A 16,214-nucleotide genomic window follows, 5' to 3' on the forward strand; every position below is an offset into this window, starting at 1 on the left:
TTGGAGCCATTCCCTTTTTGGGTTTCGATTTGCTTGCTTCAGGAGCTCTTCGCTCGTACACCTTTGCATTCACCGTATCTACAAGATTAGGAATTTGAAGTGCTTTGCGAGCGGTTTGCTTTGTTTTAGCCATATTTGTAGAAGAAGTTAATCGTCGATTAAAGTTTTATCATCGACGATTACGCGATGAATTGGTTCGAAGAATTTTCCTCGGTGGAGGTGGAGTCGTTAATGGTGGAGGTGGAGAAGAGAAAGGGAGGAGAGGAAGATGAAGATGAAAAGAGAAACTGATTTTCTCTTTGATTTAATTAGGGTATATAGATTAGGGACCTTAATTAGGATAGTTAATTAGTGAAACTGATTTTCAATTAGTGAAGGGTAAAATAGTATATTCATATTACGATATTTACACCCTGCAAATTTTGGGGGCAAACAAAATTCCATGGCCCCTAATTAAGAGTTATGGCCCCCAATTAAACTAGGATAAAAAAAGGTATCGTGGAATCATTGTATAAAACTATGTACACATGCCAATAGAATAAAAGCAATGATCCATCTCGGCCATACCACAAAACTTGTCAATTACCTCAAAAACTACAACATTATCCACTCTCAAAAATCACATCTTAACCGTCCACGACTCATCAAACCCCACTAATAAAAGCATCCAACGGCTCAAAATAATGGAAAGACTTATTCCGGACCCACACTATACACCCAAAAAAAAACCAAGACAGCATCCAAAATAACAATTCAACCCCCAAATTAATCTCTCTTTCCATAAACGTCATCCGTAGACACCAACCGTCAATTCTTAAAATCAAGATAGAACTTGAATTTGATCCAACGGTGATGAAAGTAAGGATGATGTGTAAATTAGGGTTTAGAATAAGTAGAAGAGAAAAATAAGGCAAGTCTCTTGGGCGATAAGACCGCAACCGTAAACCCTAGCCGTTAACCGCTTCGTGCCTCTCTCTCTCTACATTCTTCTTCATCTTCTACTACTACTTGTTCTTCTCTCTTTCATCCGCAAACAAAGAAAAGGGCGCCACGAATATCTTTCCAAGGAAAACTTCAAAAAAGAAAACCCTAGAACTACCATAAAAAAAAAACTAAAATCAATTCTCTCTACACAGCAAAGTAAACAGGTAAACTCTATTTATCATCACTCTCAAAAACCCTAGATATTATCTTTCCAGTGTTTTTAGGGTTTCTTCTTCTTCGTCTCGGTAGATCTGTGTTTTTTTGGATTTTTGGGGATTTTTTTTTAGTTTTTTTTGTTCGGATTGATTAGTATTGGTTGTGATTTTTGTTTACTGATGTTGATTTTTGTGTGTTTGTGTGGATAGAGATGGATCGGTATCAGAGAGTAGAGAAACCAAGGCCTGAAACACCGATTAATGAGAATGAGATTAGAATAACTACACAAGGAAGGATGAGAAACTACATTACTTATGCTACTACTCTTCTTCAGGTTTGTGTTTCTCTTTTTCTGAGATTTGAATTCTGATTTTAATTGGTTTGTTGTTCTGCTATGTATGCTTAATAATCAGCTGTTAATTTGATTTTTAAGTGGAAAACCCTAATGTATTGATGAATTTACTGATGTTTTTAATCAATTTTCTGGAAAACTCGAAAATCAATTGATTCTGATAAATTAGGGAAGTTGTTTTGTTCTAACTATCATAAAGTTGTTGATAGTTTATTTTGATTTGGAGTTTGGAATCTTTGCACCTTGTCTTTGGTAATAGATGTTAATTTTCAGTGACAAATTTAGGTTGATTATTAAATAGAATGAACCTTTTTCAAATAGATTCAAACAATTGAAGTTATTAATCCGATAGACTTTACTAAACTAAACAATGTGAATGTGAAGCTGAGACAGTTTAATCAAGGATACCAAATTGAGCTTTTGATGGACAAATTGTAGAGTCACGACTCATAATCATCTGGACTTGCATGTGAAATTAATGCGATGGAATTTAAGGGACTAACTGCTTATTAAGTGGCCTCTTACTCAGAAATCAGTCTAGTCCACAATTATTTGGCCCACTCCATTCTTTACTATATGTTTGTGTCTACATTAGTCTACGATTTTCCGCCTACTCCGCGTTCTACTATTTGTTTGTATATGCTGTTCACAGAAATACTATCAACTATTGGGATGTAGTGAAAATCAATACCTATTGTGGTCATAGCCAGGGGCGGAGCCACATGGAAGGGTGTGTGTGCACTTGCCCACCCAGCCCATCTGGTTTCCAAGCACGTACTTTCATATTTTAGCCCAATATACCCATTTTTACCCATTTTGCACCCCCTTAAATGTCCACCCATTTATAACTTGCGCACCCAATTCTTAAAACCTGGTTCCGCCCCTGGTCATAGCGCTAGGAATGGTGTCCTTTGTTTAGCTGAAGATTGACAGTTTCATGTTTGAACTATACTGATACCAAAAATGATCTGGACTCCGACCTTTGCTGAAGTGTCTACACCACTTCAGTACTGTCATTAATATCCACCTCATCCATCTCTATTGCTGGTTTTCACAATTTTGAACTGTTCTTCTATTCTTTTTACTCTTACTCAAGGACTAATCTATGAATCTTGTCCATGTGATGTATCCAGATACATACTTTTTACAAACTAACAGTTTATAATTTCTTATCTAATTTTATTGTCAGTAGTTTATTATAGTTGTTGTATCTGTGAAGGATACTGTTGGATGATCCTTTTTTTTTATTTACTGACTCACTGTTTCATTTTTTCCTTAATAGGAAAAAGACTCTACTGAGATTGTTCTCAAAGCCATGGGAAGGGCGATTAACAAGACTGTAATGATTGCTGAATTAATTAAGGTGATTTTTTGGTGAACTATGCTCACATCAGGATTATATGGTCGTTGCATTAGTTCATTTGAGCATGGCATGGTTATGTTTTCAAGACATCTAACTTGTTGTATAACTTTGTGATGTATCCTTGTAGAGAAGGATTGCTGATCTTCATCAGAATACAGCAATTGGATCAACCGATATAACTGACACATGGGAGCCACTTGAAGAAGGCCTTGTCCCGTAAGAATTACAAACCTTCAGGGCTCCTACGCTTTTGTGCATTGTAGAAGCTGATAATTTAAGCATACATAGCTGATATCTAGTTTTTTTTTTTTTTTTTTATGCAGATTGGAGACTACCCGCCATGTTTCAATGATCACTATTGTACTATCCAAAAAGGAGCTGGATACATCCTCCACTGGGTAAATTACAACTTGATTATCTATTCATAGTGCATTGTATTGTAGTCTTGGTGAATAATAGGTTTGAAATTTTGAATGCTTGACTCTGATAAGAGATTGTAGATGTGTTTTTATTGATGTTTGCATACCCATGTAGTACACATGTATGTCAAAAGTTCATATGTGCTACCATTACCCAAAGCGATAATGGTTCAAGTATAAGATTACCCAAAGTGATAATGGTTCAAGTATAAGGTACCTATTGTGGGTGCATTTTGATGTATCTAAAAATTTGGAAGTAGTAGAAGATGGTATATATTTGCAGAGAATATTAGAGTTGGTTGTGGCTGCAAAAGTTCCCAAGCTAAGATTGAGCTTGTTTATTATGAGTTGGCACTCTCAAGTCCTTAATTATTTTCAGATAGGTTTGCAGGACACCAGGCCCAATGTTGGGTAGCACGTAAATATTTTGGCAGCCTGTTATCTGATATTTTCGAGCTTGTTTGTTTTGTGTTCCAACTGCATGTGCATTCTGATAATCTCTTATTGACAACACAGGTACCAACCACCTATTCCAGCTGATCAAGTGAAACCATGGACTGAATTTGATTATGAAGGAGGTAATGTGCTAGACTTATACTTAAGTTTTCCAGATGCTATCTTTGACCGTTCATGACAATATTTTCTATTAATGTGGATTTCAGAGGGCTCTCCTGGTGGTAGAGGTAGAGGACGTGGTGGCCGAGGAAGGGGTGGAAGAGGTCGAGGTACTATCTTGTCCTTTGGATTTTATTATGGTTAATTGTTTTTGAGTTAGCTGACATGGTTAATATATATGCTAAGCTAGATATTCGAATAGGGCTATTATGTTTAATTGTTTTTGAGTTAGCTTACATGGTCAATATGCTAAGCTAGAAGGTGCTTTTATATTCTAATAGTAGTAAATATTTGGCCTTTCTATGCTGGGAGGTTTATAACCTAATATATGAAATTTGTTGTTAGATCACATCAACTTTTATTGTTACTGTAATCAAGTTTTCCTTCCACTTCATTCCATGTTTTATGCAGTTGATTTTGGTGGAAGAATAATGTTTATAATTTCTTTAATTTTTGTGAACTTTAAGAGTTTTGTATTTCAATGATTCATTTCTATTGATGGGTATGATTTTATCAGTTCTTATGCAACCATAATAAGTGCTTATTCCTAATATGATATGGTTTATCTTTGGGTGCAGGGAACTTTAATGGAGGTGGTGAATTCAATGGAGATGGAGGAAATTATGAAGGTGGACGTGGCTTTGGTGGCAGAGGAAGAGGCCGCGGAAGAGGCCGTGGTTTCCGCGGGCGTGGAAGAGGAGGTTATGGTGGCGGAGATATGCAACCTGAATTTGGTGGTTATAACAATGAGTACAATGATGGGCCTCCTGCCCTAACACGTGGTAAGTTCTAGTCTTGCATATTTATGTTGAAGCATGCATTATTATGTGGTACTTGTTAGTAATTCAAAAAACTAGTATTGAATTACAGTCTCTATTTCCTATCAAACACGAATAAGAGGAGATGGAAAAATAGAGAGCTTGTTTTTATAGTGTTCGACTTGTTTTTGGTAAGTAATGTTGTTTGGCGTGGATCTGCAGGGCGTGGCCGTGGTAGAGGAAGGGGGGGTCGTGGGCGTGGGCGGGACTATAATAGGGCAGATGGACAACAGCAGGTTCAGCCTGTAGTTGCTTGAGCCCTAGGTTGGTTTCTCCAGGGTTCATAGGTTGGTGAGATAGATATATCTTGAGTTTTCTGCTGTAATCAACTTTGTTTTCGGTAGTTAAATCTAAAGATTGTTTCCAATTTCAATTGATTTTGTGAAAACTGAGAAAATATATATGGTGTTTTATATACCCTGACAAAATTGTAAAATTATGCCTGTGTTTTTTCGTTAGGAATAATAGAGCAGTGCATTCTTTGAATTTCGTATTATTTTGGTGACGTTGTTTTTTGTCTTTTGTTATTTGAGTTTCAACTGACAAATAGTTAATCTTTATCAAGTCATGGCCCTTGTAGGTCATAGTTTAGGTGATGTTGCTAGTTTACAGGTAGTTCACTCTTTCCACTGTTGTTTTGTTTCTCAATACCTGGTATATCATTCTACTGCATCATGTTCCTGTAAGACGTAAATGCATAAACACATGCAGCTTACTGTTCCTAAAAGCTGTATCCCTAATACATAATCCCCGGACTTGGGTGTAACACAACAAATAACAAAGAGGGCTGGGTTTGCTTCCCTTGTTATACTACTAAACAAATAATAAACATGGCTAGACTATCATTCTGGCCACAACATTTTCTAATTTCTCGAAATAAGAAGCAGGACTAAGTAAGCTTTTGATGAACGGCTTCAAAAGAGAGACCTGATATATTGGGTTTGAGATGAATCATGGTACAAAAAGAAAAACATGTCTCGGACAAGAAGGGGGTAGTACCATGGACCTAGAAAAACTTGTTACGTGTTACAATACACACCACTTCGGCATGACTTGTGTGTCACATGTTATGTAGACGCTTCATTAAATTCCAAGTGCCAAGAATTCATCCCAACCTTTTTTTTTTAACACTAGGGTGATTAGGATATCAATATAGAGATGTGCATGCTACCAGAAGGGTCCGCGGGGGTCACTGGACCTATAAAATTTTCGAAATTGCTAAACACCCATATATTTTCTAAAGAACCGCAGGTATAAAACTAATCTCCCGACCTCCATACAATTTTTAAAATTTAGAAGATATCCATATATTTTTCTCCTCGCGCGTCTCGTTTTGAAACATATGCCACAAGGCAAAATTTAGTACTAAAAAATTGATATATGTCGTTATAAAATACCATGTAGGAATTAGGATCAAGAACAAAGATATTATGGATGGTTCCTTATGGATTACATTTGGCATACGGATGGTTGTATATATATGGGACAACTGAAGGCTCTAGAATGTAGTTAAGTTTTAGGTCCATATCACCCAACAAAAAACTAACTTCTTTTTTGTTTGTTACGATCATTATCTTTAAACCTCACTAGTCATCCATATTTTTAGGATCTTTTGTTACTACTTAATAAACAACGAATATAGCTGGATGAGTAAGTTAATCAAGTCATCAGGGTATTTTCTTCATTTTTTCATTCTCTAATTATCTTCATACTGATGATATACAGAGTAAGTGATCTATCAATACAATTTTTATGATATCCTGTCTTCTTGAATGATATTCTCCTGTTTAGTTGGATATAAATGGGATTGTCTTCATTAGTCCATTGCAATAATCTAATGATCTTGTTTTTTTGTTTTGTTTAAACAGTAGTGGTGGATCAGAGAAACATAATGTCAGATGCAACGAGTAGAGAAAGGACTAAACAAACCGAAGAAGAGCTGAATAACTGGCTGCCGATTACTGCAAATCGAGAAGCCAAATGGTGGTATTCTGCCTTTCACAATGTCACTGCAATGGTTGGTGCTGGTGTTCTTGGATTACCTTACGCCATGTCCCAACTTGGCTGGTACATATATCTTTTTTTATGCGTCCTTAACAAGGACTCTTACACATTTGATCAATTACGTGATCCATGCCTGATCTTAAATTTAGTGTTTGATATTAGACCATGAAATTTTGAAGATGATATTCATGTTACCTTGACATGCATATAGTGTTTAATGTGGGTTTGTAGTGATTTATTGTTTAATATTTGTCGCAGGGTGCCAGGAATTATTGGCATAACGTTGTCTTGGTTGATCACATTGTATACATTGTGGCAATTAGTTGAGTTACATGAAGACGTACCAGGGAAGAGGTTCGATCGATACCCTGAACTTGGCGAACATGCATTTGGCCCCAAGTTAGGATATTGGATCGTCATGCCTCAACAACTTGCTGTTCAAGTTGCAACCAATATTGTTTACATGGTCACAGGTGGAAAATCATTAAAGAAGACGTGGGATTTGATGATTCCACATCTGGCTAATGTTCGAAAAACTTATTTTATCTTGATTTTTGCTGCCGTTCAGTTATGTCTTTCTCAAATTCCAAATTTCAATTCATTGAAAGCTATCTCATTACTTGCCGCAGTCATGTCCTTTAGGTAGACGATTCTTCTCTTCTTTCTTCCTACCTTTTTATTTTTTAAAGCTTTTTGTCATGTTGATATTAAATGTAGCTAATCAAGAGCTTATAACAATGCAGTTACTCAGCAATAGCTTGTATCACATGTATAATTTTTGGTGTAAAGAATCACCATGTAAGTACACCGAGTTATGCAGTACGAGGAAAGACAACAGCGGGAATAGTTTTCGATGTTTTCAACGCCATTGGGACAATTGCATTCTCATTTGCAGGACACAGTGTAGTTCTGGAGATTCAAGCAACCATACCTTCAACACCCGAGAAACCGTCAACTAAACCAATGTGGAAGGGTGTTGTGGTCGCATATTTGATAGTAGCCCTTTGCTACTTCCCAGTTGCTATCGCAGGGTTTTGGGCATATGGTAATGCGGTTGAAGATGATGTTCTTATTTCTTTAGAACATCCTCCGTGGCTGATCTCTCTCGCAAACTTTATGGTGTTCTTGCACGTTGTTGGCAGCTGGCAGGTGATCATATATAGAGTAAACTTAATGGTGGCTAAATTTCAGTGCTTCATTATGACCCTAACTAAACTTACCTTAACAAACTCAGGTTTTCGCTATGCCCGTCTTTGATATGCTGGAAGCGTACTTGGTGAAGAATTTAAATTTCACACCTGGTACTCCACTTAGAATCATTGGTCGCAGTGGATATGTTGGTAAGCATAATGCACAGCTATAAGTTCTCTGTAAATACACGCACCCATATAAAATCGACAAAAAATTATTTGGACTGCAGTTTTATGCTGTGGCCAGTTTAATGGACGACTAATTTTGTGTGCTTTGTTTGCGGGTACTTGCAGTTATAACTGCATTCATTGGCATCTGCATCCCTTTCTTTGGCGGGTTGTTAGGATTCTTTGGAGGACTTATATTTGCTCCTATTTCATATTTCGTAAGCCTACTTGTGACCTTTGTTATTTACATAATCGTTCATTTCCAGGACATTAAGTATTTGCTTGATTTTTTTTTTAATTTTTGAATGATATATTCAACATGGAGTTGAGGTCATGGGGTCGTTTATTTGGATGCAGATTCCTTGTATCATGTGGCAAATTCTTCGCAAGCCTAAAAGATGGAGCTTCCATTGGTTCGCTTGTTGGGTAAGCATTTCGCCACCTCTGTCGTAGTTTTATATACAAAAATGTTCTCTTCTATTCATTGATTGTTTTCCTTTACTGTCTATTGATGTTTTTAGATATCCAATGTGCTTGGCGTGCTTATCATGGTTCTTTCACCAATCGGCGGAACTCGAGAAATTGTTCTTTCATTCAAATCTTACAAGTTCTTTTCTTAAGTGCATTATCTGACAAAGGTAAAAAAAGCTAACCAAAATAGTTTCATGATATGCGACGTAATGTGCATTTTCTTACATTACCTTTACTCAAGGGACTAACACTCGTACAAACATTATTGTGAAAATTGCTAGGGAAGGTGGATCTCACTGCGAGAGTTCATTAAGAAGGATGTCTCCAGATTGGGAACAATGCTCAGAGCCTCGAAGAACAAATTTAGATTATGCCGAACATTCTAAGTTTAGTTTTATTTACAGAGCTTGAGAACCTTTTGCTAGGCCGTAATAAGACTTTGCATAAACTTAAATTTTTTGTTTTGTTTCCCCTGTAATAGGTGAGTGAGTTAGGTAGAGTGCAACATGGAGGACTGTTTCTATTTTTTCAGTTTGTTAGTTTGCGGAATTTTCAAGTTAGTTATTACACTGCGCATCTCTATTTCAGTATATAGTTGAGGGTTTGAGATGAACGTGTCAGGTTCAAGGCTTCTTTTTGAGGAAGCTGTGCACGGCTGCGCATAGGCCTGCACATTGTTTACTTAACACGCCTAAGAAACGGGAATTTGTTTCTCATTATTACTCTTACTGCAATTATTAGTCAAGAATAAAATATGTAAATTCGTACCAGCTGGTACAGAATATGTCAAAGACACAGTATCGTGTGATGCACTACTTCATTTGAATTTCATCATCTCCAGATTCAAACCCCATTTCTCTCTACTGCTATTACAATTTCTGAGAGGGTCTCATCATGGGATGGTTCAACATTCTCCCAAATGATATTATGCTTGAAATTCTAACTCGTTTACCAACTGAATCTGTTCTGGACTGCAAATTGGTGTGCACAACATGGAATAATCTTGCTCATCATCCATCATTCTCTCGGCTGCACTTGAATCGTCTTCTTATTTCTGCTGCTATTGATTCCGGTAAGTTTAGCTTTATTGTCTTAAGTCGTGAACGAGGGATTAGAGAAATGTCTTACGGTGAGTATGATGATGATGATTGTCATGATACAATCTTTAGTAGAATTACAATGATAATCTTAAGCTCTCCATTTGTGGATTATTCTTTTGTTGGCTCGTGCAATGGTTTAGTTTGCTTCAATGCATTGCTTGAAGACGAAGGTGGTTATATATATATCTGTATGGACCTGCGTTTATCTGTAATCCGATCACCAGGGAATATATTATCCTTCCAGAATGTGAAAGACAGTATTTGTGGACTGGATTTGGTTACATTCTTTCAACAATGAGTACAAAATTGTTAGGGTATACGAGTCAGGGGGAGACTCAAACGTCGGAATTGTTGAGGAATGGAGAAATGCAGGAGCCATGGTCATTAATATGGATAACGTTAAATACCAAGTTGGTGCGTTTGCAAATGGAGCTCTTCATTGGGCGGACGAAAAAGGAAACATTGTTCTTGCTTTCCATCTGGCCGATGAGAACTTTAACGAAATTCTATCACCACCACCTTGTTTGAGACGAGCTGATGTTCCATATATCGAATATGAAATGAAACTGGGAGTTTTACGTAATTTTTTAAGTGCTAGTTTTTATTACGATAACGGTGATTGTGACATATTGTTACTGAAGAAGAATAAAGATGAGAATGAATTCAGTTGGAGTAAAGAGTTTAGTTTTGGCAATAAAGAATTGACAACGGAAATGACACCGGTTGTGTTAACAAAGAGCGGAAGGCTACTGTACTATGGGTGTGGAGAAATATATAGTTATGATCCAGAAACTTCATCTGCCAAAGTGGATCCGTGGTTTGGCAAGTCTATTTCTCAAGTAATCCATCACAAGAATAGTTTGGTTTCATTGAAAGCGTTAGGAGAAAAGGATACAAAAACAATGGAATCTGGTGAATGAACACTTTCAAATGAGGAGACAGAAAACGGTGATAACTGAAGCAGCAGCAGAACAACGTAAGAGATATCTAGGAAAGTGTAACGATGATAGACCTTCATTGATAGTTTATGCATTTTGAGATTTCCGCATCCTTTTAGTTTTAATGAATGTGTAATTTACAATTTTTTTCTTTCTTTCAGAATCGAATTAGTTGGCAATTTGTGCTCATATTTTATCATGTATGGATTGTTGGGATAATTGAATCGCTCTGATACCAATTGTTGGGACAATTGGATCGCTCTGATACCAGTTGTTGGAGTTCAGAGCCATCTACGTGCTAATGTTGCGGAAACATATTAGCTAACAAGAAACACTTGATCTCTCGAATTGCTCCATGAACCTCACTACGATTTAGGATAAGAAGAAGATAAAGAGAACCACACAGATGCAAGCCATAAACAAAATAACAAGAAGTAAAGTACTCACAGATTTAACGTGGTTCAACAATATACATAATGTGTGTAATATTGTCTACATCCACAAAATGACTATGACCTCTTTATTCATTATAGAATCACCACTGCGAATTACACAACTGACTGACTATATCAATCCATCGACTCACTATAACGTGGCCGAACACAAGAACTCTCCCAAGCACCCTATAAGATCCAAAGTAGTGTCTCCACCCATATGAGATAATATTTACCGTATTATCTACCACAACGAGATGATCTTCTCTGCACACCCTGACATAGATTACCATGGACGCCTTTAGCTTAACACCAATAATCTAATCCAGCACCACCAAGATGATCTTCTCCTCAATAAGATGTCTTACCAACATCTCCATATGAATACTTCATAACGACATATCTTCCAACATCGATAAGTATCCCATAAGCACCATAATGATGTACTAATTCCACCATTAATGGTTTCTCACATCCACCCTAAAAGGTGGGATGAATCCCTCACATATCTACGGGATTTACATTGAGGATTCCATGACTAAAACACTTAGCCTAGACCTCCTTATATAGGAGTCACAAACTTGGTTCCCAAGTCTTGGCCTCCTTGGATTAGGAAACCGACTCATACTAGGAAACCATGGTCAATTTAGGTATCCCATCTTAATATGGTAATTAAATCAAACTAAGAATTTAACTTAAACTAGGAAACCACCGTTTCCGTAAAATTCTCCACCTCGGATCATGCATTCATGCATGAGACAATCAACTAGTTATCCCTCCATCTTCTGAACATCGATTGCACCATCACTGGTTGCCTACATATCCTCAATAGGAGTCAAACCGGAAATGTAGTTCACTCAAATTGTTCTGTAGAACCTCCACCATAAGAGAGCAAACCATACTTGAACATCACCAACTTAGACTTAACAACCCAACCTACTGGCGAGTGTACAAATCTCCACCACGGTGAAAAGTCTGACCATCTCAACAAATCAACATCATATGCTCATCCGTTATGCAACATCTTGAGAAACACCTTACTCCTTTATGTTCACAACTCCACATTGATTGGCATCATTCTAGGTGTATTGCATGCCAACTCAATCAGATCATACACGATCATTGTTCATATGCTTCCATTGAACTTAGTTACAGTCATTATGCGCCCTTGAGCCTTCGCCACCTCCGAAATTGCTCCATACTACGAACAAAGATCCGTCTTGACTTTCCTTGCTCCACTTGAGTCAATGTTCCGCTCTTCTAAGCCGCTAACTCCAAGTTACGCACCATATCCGTTAGGGTTGACATCCATAACTACTCGATAAGCAAATGAAACTACCACAGTAGCCTCCATGCGTCTGCCTAAGTATTACCTTAGCAGAACCATAGTCTTCATCTTCGTCTCTGAACTCCAGCCGAGTCAATTGCTTACTTAAACAAATGATCACATACTTTCTCTTTTCCATGAGCATGTCCTCAAAAGCGAGTTAACGAGAAACCTTGCGTTAGTTTGTCATAAACCAACCTTCATGTTAGCTTCCAAGAAACTAACCATCTTGTATGTACCAAATCATATTGAGCATGACTCTAACTGCGCACCAAATACAACCAATCGATGGATCATTGCCACTGCGTACCAATCTCGAGTTCATCTCTTATGAATCTTGCTTTACGAGCCTATCTCCGATTGGATCATGATTCTACGACCATCCCCAATTGAGTTTTACTCCTCCAAAAAGATCATCATATCTTCGACCAATGCATACATATCAAAAACACGTGTTCAGCTTCACAGAGACTGCAGCAGCTGACACACTAAACTCCTTACCATTTCAGCAACCTCAACGGCCTTTGACAACAATGTTCTTTTTACGGGCTTTAACATAATTTTCAAGATAGTTTTTTATCAATTTCATAGCAAGCATGTAGTTTTAACTTCGCGACAGTCAAACCACAACATAATAAGACTTGGATAACACTGTGACTAATTAATGTCGAAGAATTCATTGTTACCCTCGTAACAATGCATAAAGCCACACATTCTTCCTTGTGCATACCTATTTCCCAATCTTGCTCCAAAGTACACCAACATTTCGAAATCTGATAATCTGTCCTTCACACAAAGACCCAATCACACACAGCCATAATCTGAAACCTTTGGAAACTTCCTCAAGCTCCAAGCAATTCAAGACGCTGTTGTGTTTATCTTCTCAAACAATGTACATAAAATAACTTGACGGAAACTATATCGTTGCTGAACCGAATTCCTCAAAAGAAATATTTACCTTCATCTCTACAGGCTCTGTTACTATTGAAATTAATTTCAATAACTGTAGCAGACGAGCAAACCCCCAAATATTATCATTGATATAATGTAGCTCTCTCCAACAGAAAGTCTCACACCGATCATCAGGAAATCAAATAGCCAATGAAAATAAAAGGTTGATGGAAAAACATGCCGAAATTGTAGCCCACTCAAATTCATGCACCGTGTTTTCTCCAAGTAGTATGCGCTAGCTACCGTAGCCACACCACCATACATATTGTGGTATTGTATCTTTATTCTTTAAACTCTTGAAGTTTCCAAGCGATACCTTTTTAATTGCTCATAACGGGTCTTCACCAAAGTAGGAACGTATCCGTAACACAAATAGACCAACCTGTTTCTCACAAAGGTCTTGCTCTTCAACCAGCTCCGATCGACTTCAAATGGTGTACAAACAAACAACTATTCGACTGAACGTGATTGGAAAGAATCAAAAAGATCACAAACTATCTAGCTTCTCCATCGGAAACAGTACGAGAGAAACTCCAAAAAACATTGTTCTACCCGACACAATGCCATACAATAATAAGAAACCATAGCTCCACCACAACCAATATCACATCTCATCCAACGATCAATGTCTTGAAACTATTTGTAGCCACGTGCTTCAAATACTCAGACTGAAAATCAAACTCTCCACTTCTTGAACATATCAAACCCTGGCCAACGGTCAACACATCTAAAACGAAAACCTACAACGAGATTTTCCAAATCCTTATTATAACAAACCACTACGACAGAACGAGTATGAATCCATCTTCACGTTCTTCAACTTCAGGTTAAAGACAAGCAGCAACATAATCTAAATGATGACGATTGATAACCAAATTATTGTTTCCCTTGATATGGAACAATAATGAGACTTTGACATGCTTATATTCCATATTTACTTCCACAAACATACAAAACAATATTCGTATCTCAACTACGATACTCTTTCCTTCTTGTGTCTTGCCAAGAAAATACCGATTAATTGAAAAACAAATCTACGTAGGTCTTTCAAACAGTTCACAAGAATATAGTACGAAGTATAAACTTACTTGAAGCCATGCATAGGGGTTATGCTCCAATAAGTATCAATGCCAAATCTCCAATGTAGAGCACCATAAACATCAAGACCATACATCTTGACCACATCGAATGCAGATCACCTGATATAATCTCATTCCTTTAAAAGTATGCTTTACTTTGCTTTATTCTCAAAACTGATGAAATCAAATCCTACACATACTTGATAACATAAAACTCTGCATCTTCGGAAGCTGTAACATCAAATCCTCACATACTTTATGAAACCAAATCCTTTGTCTTCAAAATTTTCTGCCGATCCAGAAAACTAAAAAAACTTCTCTCTTCAAACCTTCTATCCAACCTGGCTCTGATACCAATTGTTCGGACAATTGAATCGCTCTGATACCAATTGTTGGGACAATTGGATCGCTCTGATACCAGTTGTTTGGGTTCAGATCCATCTACGTGCTAATGTTGCGGAAACATATTAGCTAACAAGAAACACTTGATCTCTCGGATTGCTCCATGAACCTCACTACGATCTAGGATAAGAAGAAGATAAAGAGAACCACACAGATGCAAGCCATAAACAAAACAACAAGAAGTAAAGTACTCACAGATTTAACGTGGTTCAACAATATACACAATGTGTGTAATATTATCTACATCCACAAAACGGCTACGACCTCTTTATTCATTATAGAATCACCACTGAGAATTACACAACTGACTGACTATATCAATCCATCGACTTACTACAACGTGACCGAACACAAGAACTCTCCCAAGCACCCTATAAGATCCAAAGTAGTGTCTTCACCCATATGAGATAATATTTACCGTATTATCTACCAAAACGAGATGATCTTCTCTGCACACCCTGACATAGATTACCATGGATGCCTTTAGCTCAACACCAATAATCTAATCCAGCACCACCAAGATGCTCTTCTCCTCAACAAGATGTCTTACCAACATCTCCATATGAATACTCCATAACGACATATCTTCCAACATCGATAAGTATCCCATAAGCACCATAATGATGTACTATTTCCACCATTAATGGTTTCTCACATCCACCCTAAAAGGTGGGATGAATCCCTCACATCTCTACGAGATTTACATTGAGGATTCCATGACTAAAACACTTAGCCTAGACCTCCTTATATAGGAGTCACAAACTTGGTTCCCAAGTCTTGGCCTCCTTGGATTAGGAAACCGACTCATACTAGGAAACCATGGTCAATTTAGGTATCCCATCTTCATATGGTAATCAACTCAAACTAAGAATTTAACCTAAACTAGGAAACCACCGTTTCCCTACATGGATTTCTCTTTTAGAGCTAACACTATGGAGGAGTTCATCCCCTCCCTATCCCTCAATTTCCCTCAAAAATCCAAAAACCCAACCCCTATGGTCTCCCAAATCCCTACTCATGTAGGGATATGAACCTCATTCCCTACATGGATGATCACATCTGATCATGGTTGTAGGGAAGGAAAATCACACGGCTACTGAGTTTCCGTGTGAAATTCTGCTTTACGGAAACTCGGTAGCCGTATAACCATTGATACGGCTACTCGGTAGCTGTAGCATTTTGCACGAAAACTCAGTATCCGTTTCGTAAAATTATTTGTTTGACCTTTTCTCGTTGACACCTCTCTCACACCCGATCCTAACCATCCATCATTAATAACAGCTCTATCTTCTCTACCGTCGGATCCCAACGGTCATTTTTTCAAAATCTTTTATAAACACCACTCTAATTCTCTACTCAAACCACACGAAATCAATTTCTTTTCTTACATCAATTGATTTCTTATTTTTCTTCTTCTTACTCTACCTCTTTGATTTTTATATT

At 37.4% G+C, this 16,214-nt stretch overlaps 3 protein-coding genes across 5 annotated transcripts; all 3 read left to right on the plus strand.

Moving 5' to 3' along the window:
• Positions 1-935: 935 nt before the first annotated feature.
• Positions 936-5,212, plus strand: LOC113283711 (H/ACA ribonucleoprotein complex subunit GAR1-like). The gene is made up of 9 exons (XM_026533040.1): positions 936-1,148; positions 1,350-1,474; positions 2,775-2,855; positions 2,983-3,071; positions 3,179-3,253; positions 3,791-3,852; positions 3,937-3,999; positions 4,468-4,671; positions 4,870-5,212. Exons 2-9 carry the CDS (start codon positions 1,352-1,354, stop codon positions 4,962-4,964), a joined length of 792 nt encoding a protein of 263 aa, XP_026388825.1. The 5' UTR covers positions 936-1,148; positions 1,350-1,351; the 3' UTR covers positions 4,965-5,212.
• Positions 5,213-6,376: 1,164 nt separating this feature from the next.
• LOC113327867 (lysine histidine transporter-like 5) lies at positions 6,377-9,345 on the plus strand. 3 transcript variants are annotated; one of them, XM_026574991.1, is made up of 9 exons: positions 6,377-6,433; positions 6,579-6,774; positions 6,970-7,353; positions 7,455-7,860; positions 7,946-8,051; positions 8,196-8,287; positions 8,427-8,495; positions 8,591-8,707; positions 8,822-9,345. In XM_026574991.1, coding segments are annotated over exons 1-8 (1,353 nt in total). In that variant the 5' UTR covers positions 6,377-6,432; the 3' UTR covers positions 8,690-8,707; positions 8,822-9,345. The 3 variants fall into 3 exon arrangements, with proteins under 3 accessions (XP_026430776.1, XP_026430781.1, XP_026430787.1); XM_026574996.1 differs by having other exon boundaries at positions 8,827-9,345; XM_026575002.1 differs by having other exon boundaries at positions 6,379-6,433; positions 6,576-6,774.
• An 89-nt stretch (positions 9,346-9,434) lies between these two features.
• On the plus strand, positions 9,435-9,938 carry LOC113288979 (F-box/kelch-repeat protein At3g23880-like). Its single transcript, XM_026538170.1, has one exon. It carries the CDS (start codon positions 9,435-9,437, stop codon positions 9,936-9,938), a length of 504 nt encoding a protein of 167 aa, XP_026393955.1.
• The last annotated feature ends 6,276 nt before the right edge of the window (positions 9,939-16,214 follow it).

The sequence above is a fragment of the Papaver somniferum genome, chromosome 1 (genome assembly GCF_003573695.1).
Source record: "Papaver somniferum cultivar HN1 chromosome 1, ASM357369v1, whole genome shotgun sequence".
In the NCBI taxonomy this organism is placed as follows: Eukaryota; Viridiplantae; Streptophyta; class Magnoliopsida; order Ranunculales; family Papaveraceae; genus Papaver; species Papaver somniferum.